The 23,082-nt window shown below is 36.9% G+C and overlaps 1 protein-coding gene across 3 annotated transcripts in view; it reads left to right on the top strand.

Annotated features, from left to right (window-relative positions):
* The first annotated feature begins 4,810 nt into the window (after nucleotides 1-4,810).
* NCAM2 (neural cell adhesion molecule 2) overlaps nucleotides 4,811-23,082 on the top strand; it is a 149,999-nt gene continuing 131,727 nt past the window's right edge. For all 3 annotated transcript variants that reach the window (XM_081952621.1, XM_081952619.1, XM_081952620.1), the window contains exon 1: nucleotides 4,811-5,037. In XM_081952621.1, coding sequence (XP_081808747.1) covers nucleotides 4,986-5,037 — 52 coding nt within the window. In that variant the 5' untranslated portion in view covers nucleotides 4,811-4,985. The remainder of the gene's footprint in view (nucleotides 5,038-23,082) is intronic.

The raw sequence follows: 23,082 nt of genomic DNA on the forward strand, positions 1-23,082 counted from the left end.
TGACTCAGAAACTGATTTCCGAGCATGGCAACTTAGACTATATTTGGAAGTTCACAAGCATGTTACAGAGACAATATTTCTATGTTTTCAGATATTTCTCAATCAATTGGTTCTGTGATTATATATTATCTTGAATCTGATAATTTGTTGACAAGATAACTAATAACTATGGATAAGGCCAGGAACTGAGAATTACCTAAGAATATTTTGGTGAGCAATTTGAAAAAAATGGTACATATTATGCTTCATTCTGTCTCTCGCTCATTTAACTAGCTACTTCTGAAATTTCTTCTAGTCTTAGTAAAATCAACAATATGGAAATGGAGGAATGCAGAAAAAGGAAGAACATTCTATTTTCACAGGGCAATATAAATTGCATGAAATGTTTAAATTAGTTGAAGCATTAGAAGTTACTCAGATGAGTAAATGGATGTAGCAATAAAACTATAATACATGATTGCAATGATAGGTTGTATATAATACAAGTGTTTTAACAAAGATATTACGTAAGTATATTACAAAGTATTACATAAGTAAAGACACCATCATTTTTATTCTTTTTGATATGCCATCTTCACTCATTATTACCATTACAGTCATTATGGGAAATCATGTGTTAAAACACCATTACAGTTGCCCATAATAACTGTAATGGTAATGATGTTATTTGGGATTATTACAGGCTTGAACTTCAGGATCTTATGTAATAATGGAAGATTTCATGAAATGCAGCATATAGACAAGCTCTAACTTTTTATTTTATTGATTATAATTGATTAATTCAGGCACACATTCATACTCAAAGAATCTGCTACAATAGTGGCCATGTAATGAATAGAGTCTTTGAAGAAGACAAAGCACTTGGGAGATGTTTTCATGCCTTATTTGTTTTCCAGAAGTCCCCTGTTAAAATAAGAGGGCAACAGTTTTCCATATACAACACCTAAACATCATTTCCTTCAAGTTTCTTGATTTTGCTTGTTCTGGCTGGATTATGCAAGACTTTCTGCTTGGTAGTCTCATTGATTCCATGTACTTACCTTATTTCAACTGATATCAGCATTCTTTCCATTTGGGGTTATTTTCACTTTTCTTATTTCTCATTTTGTCACATGGTACCACTTTTGTTCTTTACAATATAATCAATATCAGGCAATAAAAATAATAATCGATTCTAGTTTTGAAATTATTGTAACACATACTTTGTATTTTTCTCTTATATAAAAGTGAGAGTCAAAATTAAATCATTAAATAATAGTCAATAATTTTTAGTTGAATCCATGCCTATATTAGTTGCCTTGAATTAAAGGAGGTTTTAATTAAAAACAAGTAAAGAAGTAGTGTTAGTCTTTTTCAAATGTGAATATTGAATATTTTCCTTATAAATAAATCTGAGCACTTCATTTTTCCTTCTGATAATGAATTAACTTAATCTAAACAACTTTTTTATTTATTTTGTGCAGTCAATTATACACTGGAAAGAAGAAGATAAGTCACACCAATATTTATCCTTACATTTTGTCATGGCTCTTGACTGAAGATATGATTGGTGGAAATTGTTATTATTTTGAAGAAAATATAATATGTTTCATATACCAAAGGGTGTACCAAAAACATTATATTCTTGATTTATGAAAGTATATATTGAAATATTTTTTTGCATCTTTTTGTGTTTGGCTGAATAAAACTAGCTTATTCTAGTTTATCCTAGTTCAAGCAATATGTTTAATCAAATCAAATATTTCTTTTATTTTCTCTTTGTAATTATTTTATTTCCCACTGCTTTGCTCCCAACACTCCCTGCCTAACAAATAAATACCCATACACTAGAACAATGATGACAAACCATTTTCTTATGGCATGCCAAAATTGAGTGCTTGCCAACTCAATTCCTCTCAGCCCACCTGCGCAATAGTTTCCGAACTTCTGGTTGGCCTGTTGGGGCCATTTTTCACCCTCCCTAGGCTTCAGGAAAGCTTCCAGACCATGGGGAGGCCAAAAACAGCCTTAATGGGCCAACTGGAAGTTCACTCCCCAACTTCCGGTTGGGCCGTTGGGACCATTTTTCGCCCTCCCCAGCTTCTGGAGGCTTTCCTGAAGCATGGAGAGGGTGAAAACTGCCTTCCCTGGCCCACTGGAATGGCAAAACTTCAGCTGGCTGGTGCACACATATGTGCTGGAGCTGACAGCTGCCGTGGCGCCAAATATGGCTCTGCATGCCACCTGTGACATGCGTGCCATAGGTTCACCATCACGGCACAAGAAAGTAATTTTGCCTTTATTTTGCCTTCCTTTTCATGTGATATAAATGTACAAGTTAGTACTTTCATTATGTTTCATATCAATAACAGGCAATCCCCATTTCTTTCAATAAAAATCACAAATACTGTCAGTGGATAAACTTTTTGTCAGTTTCTGGCAATTAGGATGGACAGATAATTGAACATTATGTTAAACATTGAAGTGGTTAAGGCACCAGACTTCAAACTAGGAAAACATGAATTCTTATCCCACCACAGGCATGAAGCCATTCAAGTGACCTTGGGTCAGTCATTCTTTCTCCATCCTTGGAAGAAGGCCATGGCAAACCGCTTCAAAAAATGTTGCCAAGTTAACCACATTGTTCACAAATATTCTTAAAATTATTCCCAAGGACTGATTTCTACTTAGTATTACCGGGTGGCATTATTTGGAAGCATAATCCATACTCTCATAGTCTACATTTAGATCTTTTAAAAAAAACTATTCATAATTTTTAAAGTTTTCCCCAATTATTGATATTATCCAGTTCTATTGGAAATCATGGTAAAGGTTAGATGAAATATTTTGACTCCTGTAATACTGTGTAGAGCAGGGGTGTCAAACCTGTGGCCTGTGAGCCAGTTGCGTCATATGGCCATGCCCACCCATCTTAGCGAAGGGGGAAAAATCACGATACATCACATGATGTCAACATGACGCGAGTTTGACACCTCTGGTGTAGATGGAGGAGAAGTGATAACTCTTAAGTTTTGTCAAAGATGACCCCAATTACAATGGCATTTTTTTCTCTTTTCTCTAAAGAGAAAAATCTGAAATGCTACTTGAAATCAATGAACATGAATTGAATTTGGAGGATCCAGATTTTATTTTTATTAAGCACAAACTTCAGTGGTAACAGCTGTCAGGTGAAGCATCTGAGCTGTAGGTAGGCATTGGATTACCAAAGAATGCTTAATAATTAAATATTACCTAAACATTTTTAATGGTGCAAATTATAACAAATGAAACAAATACTGGGTGCCAGGGAACTATAATGAATTGATAGTTCAAACCAACTCTGGTCTGCCATCTGCTGGGAATGCTTTAATTCTCGATTTTTGCATCAAAAAAAGAAAGAAAAAAAGATTGGTCTATCTGTTCTAGAAGCCACTCTCCAATTCTACGATTTCCGGTAATCATTTATGTGATTTTGGGGCATACTTAGCATCAAATAGATTTTAATGCTACTTCAATGAACTATGTGAAAGCAGGCAAACTATGAGAGACAGTATATTGACTGAAGTACTGAATTGGAATTTGGAGGATCCAGATTTTATTTTTATTAAGCACAAACTTCAGTGGTAACAGCTGTCAGGTGAAGCATCTGAGCTGTATTTGCAATGATAACATGAAGAGAGAGGGAGAGATAAATCTATGTGGTGATTTTGACTTTTTCTATAAAAGTGGACATACAATAAATAATGTGATGTGTCATTTCCCCTGTCTGGAGTTGATTGTCATCTAACCTACTTCATTTCAATCCTATGGACAAGGTTTCTGATTTCAAATTGTGGGATTATTTGGGATATCTGATGATCACTTCCTTTATTTCCATGTTCATTGATTTCAAGTAGCATTTCAGATCTGTTTCCTTTCCCCCACTTTCCCCTCCAGCCATTTTGTTTTCTCCTAATTATTCTACCATCCCAACAGAGTGGAGGGAGAGGGTTTGAGGGAGATTGGTATGCAGTATTTTACATCTGGAAAGAATCAGCCTCTGGCACCATCATGAAATCTCACCTCGACCCCTGCTCCACCCCATCTCCTGGAGCTTTTAAACGGTAGACTTCTTTCCTACTACCAACTCCAGCACAATCCTGCAGTTCTTTAACATCTGCTAGATACTTTCCAAGCACGTCTGTCAACGTGACCGCTGTATAAGCACGCAATCCCAGTGCATGCCCTCACAATCTGCATTTGGATTAATGCGTTTGCTTCCAGCTCCTGTGAACTTCTATCTTCTTCTCTTGTTCCTTTTTTTCCTCGCCCTCCCTCCCCCCTCCCCACTTTTGGCATTAGGATCTGATCCCTTCGGAAGAACTGGAGCTTTCTCTCAGCTCCACGTCCAATTCAAAAGCGAGAGAAAAAGCTGAACCCACCCCCCTCCTTTTTCTATTCCTGAATAATCCGTTTCGAGCGAGAAGAGAGGGTTGTAGCCTACAAGCTGGAAAAAAGATACAGAACACCCTTAAGCAGCAACGCCGCCGTCGCCAGAAGCTTTCGAGGGCAAAGAGGCGGAGGAATCAGTCTCCTTTCTTCCCATTTCTTCTCCGCTCTTGCCATTTGTAAAGGCTGGTCCAGCTCTTTCTAAAAAAAACGTGCATCTGTGTTCGCGGAGGGATACTTAGCATCCTTTCATGTGTGTAGCGGGTCTGCTTTTGCTACTGCTACTGGCACCGTTGCCTGCCTGCCCGCCCGCCCGCCCGATATAGCCAAGCGGCGATAGGCGCTTGCCGTCAGTCGGTGAGCGGCGCTGCTCGGCTTTCCGGGCTGGGGTTGATGTGAGTGTATATGGCTCTGCGCGGGCGCGCGCGCGCGCTTGATTGAAGGGTAGACTTGTACGCGAAGAGGAGACGCAGGAGCAGGCAAAGCGGCGGCAAAGTAAGCCGCAAGAGCTGGCTTTTCCTAGGCTCAGCACCCTCGCTTAACTTGGGAACTGTCCACCAGTGTGAGCTCCTGAAAAAATGAACCTGCCGGTGCTCTACCTGTTCGGATTGTTTCTCAGTAGCGGGCAAGGTAGGAGTGCCGTTTCTTCTAATCGTGGTTTATTTACCGTCCAAACCTCTCCCCCGCCCCCGCACCCCCCCCCCCGTTACAATGCAAATCAAAGATTAGCATCTCTCACCTCTTTGCCACCCTGGCAAATTAAGGATTGAAACCATTTTTGCCCTCACACCAATTTGTTCCTGAAATCTATTTCGGAGGGGGGGGGTAGCTGTTACATTTTGTTGTTGTTCTGGTTGAAACAAGGATGAGCAAAAAGAAGAAGAAGAAGAAAAGAAAATGTTAATTCCAGTTTATTGGGCTTTATCTCTTCCTCTCTTTCTATATGGACAATGATTGTCCTTGCTTCTTCACAGCAGATTTTTTTAAAAATAAATAATGCCTTACAAAGCATGGCTCTGAATGTGTTTCTTAATGTATTAATTAAAGTTGTTTCTTGTTTAAAAATATTTAAAGGGCAGGATAGTTGTAATGGGGGAGAAATTTTGGATTTCTGCTATGTGCAAAAAATCAATCACCGTCCTTTGGTGCCTCTGTAAAGGAAGCTTCCTTCTGAATTTCGTGTTATTTTTTTCTGGGGTATTTTGTTGGGCACGACATATATGTACATATATGCGTATGTACACAACAGTTTTATTGCAAGGCAGGGCATAACATACACACAACCATAAAGGAATGACAGTTAAACGGAAGTAGTAGTTAAAAGCACAACCACTGCATTTATATTCCACTGGATTTTTTTCCTCTCTCTCTGCATTTTCCAACAGTTTTTTTTTTAAATAGACAGATAATTATTTGGTGGTGTTTCCTAGGTTATATTTGGATTCCACTAGTTTTGATTAGGGGAAGGAAGTGCTGAAGTGTGTTGATATGAGACACTGACAGAACCTCTTTGCAAAAATGAATTGCAGCGCTTTGAACAGTTCAGACAAGTTTGTGATAGGGCAAAGACTGGACTAAATTGCTCAAATAATTTCTTTTGTCTATTCTGTGAAAGGTTTAATGAATTTCATCACAACGTATTTATGCTGAAGTTTATATGCCTTAAGAAACAGACCAAAAGGAAGTGGGGGAGGGAAGGGGAACGTATATAGTATCTGTGTGCCATGTATTTTCTACCGTACTCTTTTTAGTGAGTTCATCTGTCCAGCAGGGGGTGATAGAATTCCACTGAAATAGCGCATTTGTTAATTCTACTCTGGGCAAGTTGTTTTACACTCACAAGAGTATGAGTCTGTCTTTTATCATTCTTGAAGCACAGCTTGACATTCTGAATTGGGCTTCTTCAATTTTCATCTTCCCATCTCTCCCCCCTCCCCCATGCAATACTTCAGAAACTGACTTCACAAAAAAGATATGAAAATTAGACGAACAAGCCATTTTCCTCCAAGGCTTCTCTTCCATCACACATAGTAGAAATTACTTTCCACAGTCTATGAAAAAAAAATGTGCCTTTGCAAACTGTTGCACATTGCTAAACTAAATTCAGAGTAATCTTGTAAGTCGTGGGATGAAATTGTTTCCGACTGAAATAGTGATGTAACGACAATAGTGATCTTTTTATTATCTCTAAAGCAATTAAAACGTATAGCTCTAATAATGTTCAGTGGAGCTATATTTAAGGGAAGAAAACAGACATTGCAAGAGATTAGCTATTGTATTTTATAATATAGTTTTGTTTTTGCTTGGTTTTTTTCAAATATTTTTTAGATATTTACAAATATATCTTACAATGCTTTGTTCAAATACCATGCATCGGTGTAATTATTGAATATATCCATCAATATTTTCTGAGAATTTAGAGTGGCTTGTATGGATGATGCCTAGACCTTTGTAGTTTCAGCAGAAAAACTAGATCGTATATCTTTGATCAAGAGCTGTCCTTCAGGTTAGATTGCATTTTGTATTGTGACAGTATGGAATGAAGAGGTTCCTGGAGAAGCTGAACACTGTTCATTTCTTAAGGTCTTTTCAGAGTGCAGTGCTTTGTGCAGTACATGTATTTATCATTTATACAGCAATCATGCTGCATAAACTTGCCCTTGGCAATTGGGATCATTTGCCAAATAGATAATTCACCCTTGACTTGTAGACCCTGATGGAATATATTATTGCTGGCCTCTACATGAAATAACCTTCTTAAATTTGCCTTTGTTCAGAGCAATCTATCTGATACATGCTTAAATGCTTTTCTACTGTGAGATATTCAAGAGGCTTGGTAGAGCATCTAATTATCTACCATATATCATTAAAATGTTGGCAGCACAAATTGTAGATTAAACAATATTTTCTTGACTACCTGAAGCCTAACAATAAAGAGAGAGAAGCACTGTTTATTTACATAAATAATAAGCATCCTGGTAGCATGAGGGTAGAAAGAACAAAGCTACACAAATTTGGGACAATTTCATTGAGCAATTTTAATAATAATAATAATGGAAACCCATTTTAAATAATGCAAAACCATTTCTACACCTTTATCTAAAACAGAATGCTTTCTTTGTCAATATTTTAAAAGCAATGCGAGCATATGGGAGGCACAAATAAAATAGGCAGTAATCACTGGGGTCATTTGCTTTCAATATATAAATTGCCAAGGTCCAGTTTTATGTTGGCAATATAGTTGCTGAGGATTTTATGAAGCATGGTGAAAGCTTATTTTTTCAGACACATTGTAAAGTTAGCCTAGCAGAAGGATAATGTATTTCTTTTTAAGCAGTCATGATATTTTGAGCTTAGTAACTGGGTTGTCAAAATGACCAAAGTTAAAATTGACAAACTTAAGTGCTCCGTGATGTCATAATTAGTTAAGGAGCACAATGTTCCTACCCTTAATTTTAATCAGATATGTTAAAAAAATGTTACTTTAATGGATGCTGTCTGATAAAATGCATCCAAAAATTGTTTTTAAAGCTGGATTTTTTGTTTTTGATTAATAGTGTAAAAGTATTTAATTATGTCTTTGTTATCATCTCAAATGTTTGGCAAAATATATATTCAGAATGGAAAGGGATTAAGTTGTAATCTTACATTTAATTGCTGACAATAAATCCATTGAATTTAAGGAATTATAATTCAATATACATATTGAACTAATTATCTATCTATCTATCTATCTATCTATCTATCTATCATCTATCTAAAATGCTGATTTATAGAGAAAACTTGTATCTAAATTTTAAGATTCTGGTATTTTCTATTTATCATGCTTTTTACAACTGAAAGAGTACATGGTTTCTACACTGTGATAGAGTATATTGTGGATGTAGTCTGTTAGGTCTTGTTATGCTCAGTATGCTGTTACATTGTTGAGGTAGACTTTTTCCTGTTACTTCAGTTTCCACATGAATAGATAAATGTTTTCAGGAAATTCACTACTAATCAGTAACATGTCTTCAAAAGAGACTCAGCGTGTGGCAAACTATAGTGGTACAATAAAATTAGGAAATCATTCAATGTCACTTGGAACTTCTTTCTTCCTTTGACATATAAGAAAAGATCTCACCTCAGATGAATTAAATAATATATATTCTTATAAACAACAAAGTGGCTTTTTCCTATATTTCCCATAAATTTTCTATGCAGTCCTGCCACTCAGAAAGAAAACTATAAGGAAAATTTATATTAATGAGCAATATTTGGAAAAGAATGTTATTGCATTTTTCCAGCACAACTTAAAATAAAAAATATTATTCATTAAAATGATTATGTATGGTTTTTTCTTTAATTCATTCAACAGCTTTAAAAACGTATTTATAAATCAGAGGGGCAAAAATGTAGGTCTTTGATAGCAATCTGTGGAAAGATCATAAAAATTAATGTCAAGTCTAACTCTTGGTAGCATAACACTGTAAAGATGGTCTTTTCCAGGATTTTTTAAAATTATTATTTATGGTCTAATTGTCTCCCACCCAAATACTAATTAGGTTCAAATCTGTGTTACTTCTTTGAGAAACCAAAGTCATTTCTTAAGTCATCACAGACTTAAACAGGATAACTCATATTGACTGCAAAATCCTAGTTTCCAAGGAATGGAGAAAATATATCTGGGCTTATCCAATAAGATGTCTTAAGCGTCAAAAACTTTGTCTGAAGCAAATGAATAAGGAGTTGGAAGATGACCTGGGAAAGGACAAAGGAGGAAGAACCTCTGTAAAAAGAAGAAAGCAAGATGGTTGAAAAGATGGAAACTAGAAACAACCAACATTTAGTCATTCGGTTTCTCACAGAAACTAAAAGTGTTGCAACATTAGATTTGGATTATGCAATTAGTCTGCCTTATTCATTCTGATATTTGGGAATATCTGTTAATTGTATTGATAAATTTGCTTCTGATGCTCTTCATTATCTTAAGCTTTTTGAGCTCAGTTGCCGCTGTTGAATCTGCACCCCAGTCTTCCCATAACATTAAATACAAAAGTGATGTTTGAGACACTGTTAGTATCAGTGATAAATATTTCATTCCATACATCTATAATTGTTTGGGCACTTGACCATTGTCCCCATTTTCTTTACTTTTTTAAAAAATAAAACCCATATTCAAACAAGAAGGTTGGTGATTTTATTTTTATTTTATTTTTATATTGACAGGAAAAGTTAGAGCTTTTGTTCTCTGGATACATACTGTACCTCTGTATACTATGGTTCATAGTTGATACTACATAACTGGATATCTATTATTATTATTAGAAGTAGCAGCAGGAGCAGCAGAAGCATTTTTAGTTATGGAGTAAAGAAATTGATCAGGAGGAGAGAGCTTCCTGCTCTAACTCTCTAAGCCAGGGGTGTCAAACCCACGTCATCACAGTGGTGTCACGTGACATATCAGGACTTTCCCTCACTTCGCTAAATTGGGCCTGGGCATGGCCAACATTTGACACAACTGGCCTACAGGCTGGAAGTTTGACAGCCCTGCTCTAAGCTGATAGTATGAAAGAAGAACCTGGTTAAAGCAATTTCTTCCTCCAGAAAAATAGTGGTGGCAGCAGAAGCTACTACATAATCTATAATCCAATGTAGAGTGCATGGGTGGAAGAATCAAATCTGTTCTACTTATAGTTTGCTAGTCAGTGGTGGGTTGTCAATTTTTTTACTACCGGTGCGGGCCCGCTCCCACATATGTGCATGCGCACAACACTTCTGCGCATATGCAGAAGCATCTGGGTGGGTGGGCGGAGCCTCCCGCCGCCATTACTACAGGTTTGCCTCATCCGGGCCGAACCGGGAGCAACCCACCTCTGGTGCTAGTCCCTGTCTTGGCATCCACCATACAATTCAATAGATAATATAGTTACATTGGAAATGAGGAAATAAAGGAAATTCATCAGTATTGTGCCTTTCGACTTTTAAATGTCTTAGCAGGATAAACCCTTAGGATTGTTTATTTTAAAATACAACTGTTATTTGTTCTAATTAATACAACTTTAAAAAGGGAAGAAATATTAACGTAACTCCGTATGAATTCTAAGTATCACCTTACCTACGCAGTGCCCCAAGCCAGCAATTTCATAGTTATGGCTATGTATCTAGGTCATGTGATGCATCTTAGAAAGAATATGATTTTTTTTACAGATATGCTTTTTCCACATTTTGAAAAAAATCTCAATAATTAAGGTCCTGTATGTTTTCAATTTGATATCTATACAATTGTCAGTGCCATAGTGTGTGAGAGACCTTTATTGTGAATGTACAGTTGTTTGTGTTTGCAATTTGATCATTCACTTCTCACCCTTAAATACAAATTCAAGGTTCTTATAATAACTTTACAAAAATCAAAACTTTGTCGTAATATTTATGTAATTGATTTCTTGTAAAACACATGTATACATATAATTAATTATTTTCAGAACTTTCCCTGAGCATTGATTTTAATTGTACTTAAATGACTTTATTAATCTCACTACTGTGTCAGTCTGAATTTGTGAAGCAGTCTAAACATCTGCTGCGGATCGTGACAAAAACCATACACATTTTTCTCAGAAAATGTTCAAATAATTTAACATTAAATAATGGCAGCTATCAAAGATTGATGTATTTTTTTTTACTGAATAAAATGGCAAAGCAATATAAGATGCAAGATTAGGAGAATTTAATGTTTCAATGTGGCAGAAACCAGTGTAGTGTAATGTAGTGGTTAAAGTATTGGATTAGGACCAGATAGAATCAGGTTCTATGGGATCTTACTGCATGACTTTGGGCCAGTCATTCTCTCTATGTCACACCTAATTCACGGTATTGTTATTGTAGAGAAAATATGAATAACCAATATGTGTATTACTATAAGCTCTTAGATGAAAAGTGAAATATGATATATGATTTAAAGACATGGTTACTGAGATACAGGTGGGCTTTGACTTATGACCAGTTGCTTAGCATCCAGTAAACATTACAATGGACCTTCTCAGAGCTACGCTATGACCTGGTTGCAAGGTTATAATGGTGGCCCCCTCTGTGATCTGTGATTTATGGCTGTTTTCATTTACATCCATTTGCAGCATCCCATAGTCAGATGATCTCATTTTTAAAATAATGTTGCCAGAAACCAGTGTTCACTTCTGGTTTCCAGCAAAAAAACAGCAATTGTGTTAGTTTATCAATGTCTGCATTTGCTTAATGACTGCTGCAAAATGGTAATATCATTGGGTACAGTCACATGGTGACACACAGCCACCATGAATTATGACCATATTATAGTTGTAAGTTGTAGACTGTATGCAGGAAATACTAAATGTTATGATTTAAGAAGGTATGACTTGTGTTAACACTGAACCCTAATGCTGGCTCTTGATAAATGTACATAATATTCTATGCTAGGGTATGTACCTCTTGTTAAACATTATCTCTGTAATAATATTTTTATTTGTCTTTTTATTAGTCAGTAACTACGATAATAAGAAAGTTAACGTATAGAATGTTTGGCTTTCACCACTGAAGAATTTTACTTTGTCTCAAGAATAATAAATACTGTTTCAAATTTTCTCTGAAACCACCTAGAATCAAAGCTGAATCTCCCCTCATTCATCCGGGTAATTCTACCTACATTATAGCAATGTAATGCAAATGGATGAATGAGTTTATTGAAATAGTGAACTGATTACTTATAAACCCAAAGTCATCAAAACATTTCACCACATTAAATAAATGTATCATTTCAATTCATAAAACAAAGTACATATTTATGGAGCTAGCATGATGCCTAGTTGGTACTTAGATAGAAAATACCTTGGAATCTAGGGCTGTGGGCAGTGGGTAGTGTATTAGTTGAAAAACATGCAGGAAGAGACTAATTGCAAACCATTTCCATTGTGTTGACGAGATACTTGAATGGAAGATCTTCTGAATGCTTTTCAAGTGATTTAACTTATAAGAAAACTTTAATACGGTTATATCTCCAACTATAGTATAATATTCTTCCATCCAATGATTTCCCACAACCTTTACAATATAGGTAATATTTAACCTGTGACATAGACTTCCTTTATAATAATTTTCAAATTTTATTTCCCATTCCAGGATTTTTCCCTTAAGGAAATATTAAGTGATTCATTGTTTCCTAACATAATAACATAATATGTGAGATCTTCCAAGACTACTGTTCTCAAAACATATATTTCTTGAAAAAGAATGTCACACCCTCCATACACGTAATCACCAGATTAGAAATTGCATAAAATATTTCTGTTTACACTCCTTGCCCATGCAAAACATTTTTGTTGTTTGAAACTGCCAGCCATTCTAGAAACCATTATATCATATGGTACACCCACGTCTAACTCTTTATTTAAATACTGTGTATCAGCACTTTATAACAAAATCTTTATTGAGAAGAAAAATCAAAATCAAATAGTAATACATAAAAAAATTCAAAATTAAATTGATACATTTAAGAATAATATATTTCCCATCTCAAATACCTATTGCTTCTTCAGACAGTATTTTAGTAACCTACTTTGCTTCATTTATCTTATACTACCTAAATACCACATTGACTTTTTTTTAAAAAGTGTTTTCCTGCAAATAAATTGCTTGTAAATTGAAGCCAGTCTTCTATTATACTCAAAGACAAGGAAATAAAACAGTTGCTAAAGTAGAGAGTTAAAATGGCTACAGTTGTCACCAGTAAAAGTATGAAAGCTTTTCAAGATTAATGTGGAAATGGATATTGCTTGGTTTGAACTGAATCAATTTAATGCTGTCTATAATGATTAAATGGCACTTTCTCCTCTTTCTATTTCTGTTTAGCTACTTCTTTATCTTGCCCCATCTTTATCCAGTCAATACCTCCAAATAATTCCTTCCTTCCTTCCTACACCCTCCCTCCCTTCTTTCCCTCCTTTCTCTGAATTAGAAACACCTGTATCCAGGGGTGTGTGTGTGTGTGTGTGTGTGTGTGTGTGTGTGTGTGTGAAAGAGAGAGGGGGGAAGGAGGGAGAGAGACGGCTGGTTAAAACTTTTGTTGTTAAGATAAAAGGTCAGGGAGGTGCAAACACCTTATAGAATATATTGTAAGACAAAGAAATATCACTGCAAGAGGTAGGCAAGGTGAAGAATGGAAAAAAGTCACAAGGGGCTTATGAGCTACTTTCCAGGAGAAACAGGAAAATGCAACATTTGCTGACAGCAGTAACTGTCATGGTGTGTATACTACAGTTCTCTTCTGATATTTGAAGATAAGGAGGATGCAGAATTAGATCCAATAAATTTCTAGAGAGAAGAGAAAAGCAATGTTATAATTCTTTGAATGAAGTTTTTTTGGTGATCTTTTTTATATTAAACAAATGTATCTCTTATCTCCATCCCATATTTACAGTAAGATGAAAAGTTTATAAGCATTAAAGAAAAGCTATGAAATGAAATAGTAATTCATTTCTGGGAATGTCAGTCTTTCATAATCTGAATTTGTTGACATCAGAGATAATGTATACCATTTTAGAAAACAGAAATTTGCACAAAAATGCAAGCTTTATGCCTTAGGTTATGGTTTTATATTACCATTCAAATCAGTATTCAAATCGTGTTGCCAGCTATTCAAGCATTTGGGCTGAGTGATTGGATATTAAATGGCATTGTGCCATTTATGGCAGTTCTAAGCTTTGATTCCAACAATTGCTAAGCGCTTGAATGGATCATTCCATAGATTTACATTTGATATTTATGGCTATTTCACCTCATAAATTTTGAGTGCATGTGGGATCGTTACAAAATGTTGTTTGTTGATTTATAAACCTTATTTTTAAAACAAGAATACTTATTCTTGTTATATCTCACTTCTAAATAAAATTAGATACTAGATTCTATATATTGCTGAATGAATAATTGGAATTCTCTAAATTTGTATTTTCACTAATATATTTGAATTTAATCATAGGCAGTATTTTTCTACCCATTTCCAAATATATGGAATTTTATTTTTCCACCTTTAAATTACTACGGTATATGCCTATGACATAAAAACATGGACTTATCCTAGCACATCAAATTTGGTTCCATTCCAATCTCTTGTGAGAGAGTTAACTTGCTTTCATTTCATTTCATGAAATTGTGGAAGTCTCTAATGAATGACACTAGGGGAGACATGATAGCAGTGTTCCAATATCTCAGGGGTTGCCACAAAGAAGAGGGAGTCAAACTATTCTCCAAGGCACCTGAGGGTAGAACAAGAAGCAATGGGTGGAAACTAATCAAGGAGAGAAGCAACTTAGAATTGAGGAGCAATTTCCTGACAGTTAGAACAATTAATCAGTGGAACAGCTTGCCTCCAGAAGTTGTGAATGCCCCAACACTGGAAGTCTTTAAGAAAATGTTGGATAGCCATTTGTCTGAAATGGTATAGGGTTTCCTGCCTAAGCAGGGGGTTGGACTAAAAGACCTCCAAGGTCCCTTCCAACTCTACTATTGTATTATTGTATTGACCATGAACCAGAATGATAATTTTTAGGCATTTAATGTCACAGGTAATGAAACAATATTTTTATGTCATTTATCTTTCTTTTTATTGTGTTCAGCCTTTATATAGTTTTATTATAGTTAGTTTTCATCCAAGGAAGTTAGAGATTTTGATGTGTTTGCTTTTATAACACATACGTACATATATGTATACTTAAATGGCTGCACAGCTTTGGGGGTTCTTTTTCATTGATGCAATCATTTTATCTAAAATAAGTAATAAAAGATCAACTAGTTATGTGAAAGTTTTTTAAATCAATGGGTATAAAATAGAATGTCTTTAGTAGTTTACGGCTATAAAGAAAAGATACCTAATTTTGAAAAACCAGCTTACTATTTTTTGTTATTGCTGTTCTTGTCAAACTTCACTTGATCCAAAAGTGGAACTAGAAAGCTTGTAATGAGAAGTTCCAGAACAGTTTTAGTACAGTTTTAGTACAGTAACTGTTTTAGTACAGTTAACAAAAGAGATCTTAATGTGAGATAAACAAACATAAAAATACATAAATAAAGTAAATAAAAAAGGAAGTATAAATTATGAAACTCATTTCATACATGTAATCCAAGTTTCAAATCCTGCCTTTTTGTTCCTTCTAGGGATCATAACATTCTTAAAGGCAATTATTTGTTTTGGCAGGAACGATGCAATGAGGTGCACTGTTATTGCAGTGGACCCAGTCTGGTCTTACACTCTGTAACTTCTGACTGTCAGAATTCCAAATATCATGCAGAATTAAATCAGAGTCTAAGGCAGAGCTATCCTTAAAGTTCCAATTTAATAAGACAGACATGTTGGCACATCTGGGGAAAATCCCAAATCTGAAGAACTTCCTGGGATTCCACCCAGTTGAAGGTTCATGATCTTATCCCCACACCCATAAATCCATCACATGGTCCAATCTTCTTCTTCCACGCTGGCATCTCCACCCAGCTGTTTCCGGTCAGGTGTCGAGGTGCGGAGACAAAAGATGACATTGGCTTCTAGAAAAGAATGATAACAACACATTCCACAATTCTACTCCTTTCTATTTCCCCCTCCCAATTACTACACTAATGAAACAGCATAATGAAATAACAGAAAGTGTGGCAGGCCAAAGATCCTAAAAAGGAATATAACTGCAGGCCTGACAGGCGGCCTCTTCTCAGAAGAAAAATGTTTCCTGAAAAGAGAATAACATAAAAGTTAACATAACAAATTAACCATCTCTTCCCCCCTCAGGGGGACCCTTTGGCTTATCGGAAACTTCTCATGGAATTGTTCTACTAACTTCTCCACTTTTAGGTCCCAACTTTTCACCCAAGTAGCTTCAGACAAAGGGTAACCCTTCCAATGCACTAAGTTCTGTAAGTGACCCCTATTCAGCCTGGAGTCTACAATTTTTTCCACCTCAGATTGTGTTTCCCCTTCTATAACTAAAGGAGGAGATAAATCTTGGGTGGATGCTCTTATGCTGGACCCAATTACTGGTTTCAACAAGCTACAATGAAATTCTGAGTCAATTTTCCCTAGACTTCTGGGTAGGCTGAGTTAAACTGTAACTGGGTTAACTATCTTCACTATTGGGAATGGACCTAGAAATTTTGGACCAAATTCCTTACTAGGCATTCTTAATCTCATGTATTTGGTAGATACACAAACTTTGTCCCCCACACGAGAGTGGGGTTGAAGTGAGTGATGTTTATCAGCTTGCTTCTTGTAGGCATCTGCTGCATCTGCTAGAGCCTTCTTCGTATTCTCCCATCCTTTCTTTAGCGTGTCCATCCATGTATTCAAAGACATGGAGGAGGGAGGTTCTTTAGGCAGCTCAGGCATGGCAACAAATTCCATGCCACTGGTAATCTGGAAAGCTGTTAATCCCGTGCTGCTGTGGACCGCATCGTTGTATGCCACTTTGGCGAAGGGTAGTAAGTCCGACCAGTTGTCTTGCTGATAGTCCACATAACACTGGATGTATTGTTCCACCACCGCATTGGCTCTCTCTGCTGCGCAGTTCATGCTGGGATGAACCTCTGACCTCAGTTGTTGTGTGTACCCAGTGGATCTCAGGACCTCTCTCCAGAACTTGGCTGTGAACTGGACTCCGCGGTCTGAAATGATCCTCTTGGGCAATCCGTGCAGGCGATAAATGTGTTTCACAGTTTCGCTAATTTCTTTGCAGATGGCAATCCTGAGCAAGCAATAAAGTGTGCCTGCTTGGAAACCAAGTCAATAACTGTCCAGATTATTCTATTCCCACTGCTGTCTGGGAGTTCGACAACGAAGTCCATTGCGACTTCTTTCCATGGTTGGTTAGGGCTGGCCACTCGTTGTAATAGTCCAGGGGACTTCTCCAGCAGTGGTTTCATCATTGTGCAAGTAGCACAGCTTTTTACGTAATCTTCCACCTCCAATTCCATCTTTGGCCACCAAAATTGACGCTTGGCAAGGTGGAGCGTTTTTAGGAATCCAAAGTGGCCTCCTAGTTCCGTCTCATGGCTTCGCTGTAGAACTTCCAGCCTCAACCTCACGGGGAAGTACAGTTTGGACCCCTTCCAGGCTAATCCATTTTCCATTGTTAGGATAATTATTGTTGACCCACTGATCTGTTGGGAGCGCCAATTTCATAGCTGTCATCAGCTTCTCCTGGCTTCCATTACTGTCATACTGTGGTTTTCTCAACAAAGCAGTCCCCAATAAGTTTTTTGGTACTTGTTGGACCCCTGGGGTTTTTGTCTCTGCTGCAGGTGCTGTAGGTTCTGGCCTCTTGGATTCAATCATCCCTGGCTGGCCCTTTTCCTCCTCTGAGGCCTCCCCCTTGGTAGGACTTTTCGTCACCTTAAGTTGGGGATCCTCTTCCAGAGGTTGTTGGCCCAGTTGACTCTTTTCTGGTGGCATCTGGGGCCTTCTCTTTACTGCCATGGCAGTTGCTGTGCATGTTTGTGGCATTGGGGCTGGAGCCAAGCACTCTGATGCTCTGTGGCCAAGTTGACAGCAATGGTGGCATTTTATTGGCCTCCACGAGGAAAGGAACCTAGTTACATCTCTAAACTTAGGAACCACCTCATCACATTGTTCCATTATTCATCCTGCAGTCTTCCCCTCATTCATCCCTTCTTCCATTGTTGAGAACTCTTCTCTGTAGAAAGGTGGGGTAAGAACCTGTTGGGGCATTGCAGGTGCACATGGTCCCGCCATCTTCCCTGCAGCCTTCCCCTTGGTAATCCCTTCTTCCATTGTTGAGAACACTTCTCAGTAGGAAGGTGGGGTAAGAACCTGCTGGGGCATTCCAGAGGAGACTGAAACCGTTGGGGTCAAAATTGGTCCTATGACTGCAGAATGCTGCAAAATACCATAAATGCAGGCCAGTTGTTGAGTGTTTCAAATGTGATTGGAACACTCAACAAGGTGACCACAGTGTGTGTGTGTGTGTGAGTGAGACAGACAGACAGACAGAGAGAGGAACAGAGAGAGGGAGTGAGAGAGGGAATCAGAGAGAGACTGACAGAGTCTGACAGAATGAGAGAGGTACTTTTAACTACCTAGCAGCGGCGTTTTGCCTTGGGGGCTCCTCAGAACATCCCAAGACTTCGGAGGGAAGCTTACAGCCCAGAGCAGGAGCAAAGCCCCTTTCCCAACTGGCCCTTCCTCCCTCAGAACGCTTCGGAGGGAAGCTTCTGCAAAAGCGCAGGTGAGTGACAACAAGTTCCCGCTGTTACAAAGTCTCCGAGGCTGTAATTTTCTGAGCTGTGCGCGCGCGCCTGTTTTCCACGGCGTAGAGCAGCGGCGAGATTCTGCGCGGTGAGCGATGATTCCGGGGGCCATCCGGGAAGATGAGGAACGCGAGGGGGGACCCTGCCCCCCCCACTGATGGCCTCCGGAATCATCGCTCGCCGCTGCTCCATGCCATGGAAAACAGGTGCGCGCGCACAGCTCAGAAAATTACAGCCTCGGAGACTTTGTAACGGCGGGAACTTGTTGTCACTCGCCCGGGCTTTTGCAGAAGCTTCCCTCCAAAGCATTCCGAGGGAGGAAGGGCCAGTTGGGAAAGGGGCTTTGCTCCTGCTCCGGGCTGTAATTGCGCCTATGTTTTCCACGGCGTGGAGCAGCGGCAAGCTCTCCGCGGCCAGCGATGATTCCGGAGGCCATCAGTGGGGGGCAGGGTCCCCCCTTGCATTCCTCGTCTTCCCAGATGGCCCCCGGAGTCATCGCTGGCCGCGCAGAGCCTCGCCGCTGCTCCACGCCGTGGAAAACATAGGCACAATTACAGAGGCTAGCTGCAGAGTCCTGACTTTTGGGGCGGCCAATTTATTTATTTGTGCTTCTAGACCGCCCCCTCTCCCAGAAGGGCCAGAGGAGGGAGGGGAGCGGGCACCCGGCACACAGAAGAGCCGCATTAAAGGGTGTAAAGAGCCGCATGTGGCTCGCGAGCCGCGGCTTGCCGACCACTGTTCTAGTCCCCACAGTTTGAATTTTGGTTAGCCACACTTAACTAAAACCAACAAACCAAACCAAAATGTTGTTCACTATCTATAGAAAACGCTACGCATACTATTATATATTCAAGTCTAATAATTTCTTTTATGAAACCTTTATGAAGGCTTCATTTTTGTTGAGTCATTGAGCTATATAATTGAGCTGCACATATCCAAACAACCTTGAAACATCAGATAGATCAAAAAAGAAAACATTTAAGATACAGAAGGATCTTGACAAACTTGAACATTGGGCACTATCTAACAAAATGAAATTCAATCTTGAAAAAAGTAAGGTTCTACATTTAGGCAAGAAAAATGAGACTGGAGGCTAAAACATATGAGGAATGGTTGCAGGACTGGGTATGTCTAGTTTAATGAAAATAAGGACTAGGGGAGACATGATAGCAGTGTTCCAGTATTTCAGGGTTTGCCACAAAGAAGAGGGAGTCAAACTATTCTCCAAGGCACCTGAGGGCAGAACAGGTGGAAACTAATTAAGGAGAGAAGCAACTTAGAACTGAGGAGAAATTTCCTGACAGTTAGAACAATTAATCAATGGAACAGCAGTTTACCTCCAGAAGTTGTGAATGCCCCAACACTGGAAGTCTTTAAGAAGATGTTGGATAACCATTTGTCTGAAATGGTATAGGGTTTCCTGCCTAGGCAGGGGGTTGGACTAGAAGACCTCCAAGGTCCCTTCCAACTCTGCTATTGTATTGTATTAATTTGTACTTTCTTTAGTTTGAAGAATGTACTATACTCTACCTGTCACATTTTGACAATTTGAAATTTTATTTATTTGTATCTTGAAATCTTGTATTTATTTTGAAACAATATCAAAAATAAAAATAATGTATTGAAAAAATGCAGAATTACTTAGCATTAAGGTTTTACATGTACTAGTTTACTGCCTATTATTTTTTTATTTATTTACTGTAATGCTGCTGGGAAGGTGGATTATTTTAAGCCCTCAGGGAAGTCACTGAAAAAGAGCTTTTCTAATTAAAAAAAAAATCTTTGTTGTCATGTTGCTGCTGTGTATTGCTGATCAGAATGCTAAGTAGTTGAATTCTACATATCCCTTTTAGTGATAGAGGAATAGTTGCCAAACTTATGTCAGCAATTAACTTCGGAAGATTTTTATACAGAAAATGCAACCAATTAAAATAACTTTTTCCCTTAAAGAAGTAATAGTATATTTTTAACTCTGACAAATATATATGTTATTTCAAATCTAAAAGCAATGTCCACCCATTTCTAGGGTAATTTTTAAAGACATTCTATGAAATCAGTGGTAGTTGAGCTATAAAACTATGCTTTTCTCAAGTGCTTTTAAGGAAAGCAAAGAACATGATTATTTCAAATTTTGTGGTTTAAATATTACATACTCTCATAATCCTCAGTATATCTATTACTTAACTTCTGCAGTAATAAAAATATCCATCTATATGATTGATGAAATTTTCACAAAGAAGCTAAAATGGTAAACTAATCCATTTTACATTGACTGAAGGCTGTTATTGCTCAATCAGTTACCTTAATTTTTGTTCTGTTTTAACAAATAATTATTTTTATGTATGATTATATTATTTGGTATTATTATTTAAATCATGTTTTAGAAGCCTTCCATTGTCAGTTAATATGTCTAATTTGTAAATGTATGTTCATTTTTGGTAACATCAATATCATAATGGAAAAGTATAAATAATTTGGTTCTGATTTATATTATTATAAAAAGAAACATGGTTCAGGTCAAAATATTAATTTGAGCAATGAACTGATAGAGGTTGCTCATTTTATTTGTTTATTTAAAACTTTTATATAGCTACCTATCTTAAACCATACTCCATGTGCTCATAACCCAAAAATAATATATATATATAAATATGATATAGTTTTATAAAATAATATACAAAACGTACACAAGTATGTGTATGAGTAGGTATATGTATGTATGTGTGTGTGTGTGTGTGTGTGTGTGTGTGTGTGTATGTATAGATAGATAGATAGATGATGATAGATAGATAGATAGATAGATAGATAGATAGATAGATAGATAGATAGATAGTATACGTATATGTAAAACCCCATACTGAAAAAATTGGCACCACAGATAACTTTTTAAGGTAGTTTCCCATAGATCAATAATAAAAAATAACAAGTTGTTATAGTGCTAATTGTAATAATTTACTGATATTCTGCTCTTAAAAGCACACGCTGATACTCTTTTTTCACCTCCACTCCTCATCCCATCCAATCCCCCCCGCCGCAAATAATATGTACATGTTTTAATTCCCCACTCCTGACAGATACAAAAATTGATATAGTTCAGTATAGTTTGGTAGCACATAATAACGCATTGAAAATATTAAACCACAAGCTGACTTTAATTCAAATTTGCCATTTAAGGTCCTGGGGCATTACTTTTTTTTTTCATTTTCTTGAAACAGGTATCAGCCAGTGTTTTAAAAAGTGAACAATTTCAGCAGACAATTGTTTTGAGTTTGGTTATCAATGAAAATATGTATTCTATTGAATATATGTCATATCTGCTGAAAAAAAAGTGATTGACCACTAAGTCTAAAAATACATCAGTATGAGCTATTTCCCAAGGTACTTTATACAACTTTTTTGATTGTTCATCCTATAAACTATTGTTGAAGACAAGGAAATTTCTAATTATCTGAAAGCTACAGAGCTATATTAATCTTATAAATCATATAATTTATATAATAGGTATTGCATAAAGGAATATTTTCAACCTCATAAATTTGTCACAAGTTGCATATAAATAACAACTCTTAGAAGTTAACCTTGCTACTGCTGCTGCTATATTTTTCTACTGTGTATAAGAATATGTTTAATGCATGGCATATAGAAATCTGATTTATTTGAGCAGACTGTTTAATTCAGCCCTGAACACAATAAATGTCTTCATACTATAGACATCCACTTTGATTGTCCTGGCCACTACCAAACTGCTAATAACTAATTGTTATGAGTGTTTGCCTTTGGGAACTGGGTTGGTAATTTATATAAGCATATGAGACGAAAATAGCATATAGAAGGATGACATTAATGAAGAGAGAAAATTGTGTTATTCTTGTGTTGCAATCTCTACCAATTTTGGGTTCTAGATCAACATAATATTGACTCTAGTTTATAAAGACAGAATGTATTGAGATAAGGTATACAGTCTTCTTCTAAAAGTAACCCCAGCTAAAAATTTGTCTACTTTGGCTAACTCAGCAATTTAGTTCTCTAGTAATCTTCAGTTTAATCTTATTTATTGAGACAGCAAATAACCTGATAAATAGAAAAGTGGCGATTCAGAGCTAAGAACAACTGTTAAAAAACTATTATTGTTTGAAGACTTTTCAAAAACGTTTTGTGGCCACAATCTAGAATTAGGCTGGCATGCTTTCAGTTGGGATGGGAAAAATAAAGCACACAGTTTCTTCCAAAGGCATCAAAATAGAAATGCTCTATTGCAAACATGGCTACAAATTAAAATAAAGCATTATAATAAAATTCCAATTTGGTTATCGACTGTGGAAGCACTAATCTATCCAAATGTACTAGATATAAATAAAATAATAAGATATGAAGATTTATTGGATAATCAGGAGAAATTAAAAACGAGACAAGAATTAAAAA

The sequence above is a fragment of the Natrix helvetica genome (genome assembly GCF_964273705.1).
Source record: "Natrix helvetica genome assembly, chromosome: 4".
In the NCBI taxonomy this organism is placed as follows: domain Eukaryota; kingdom Metazoa; phylum Chordata; class Lepidosauria; order Squamata; family Natricidae; genus Natrix; species Natrix helvetica.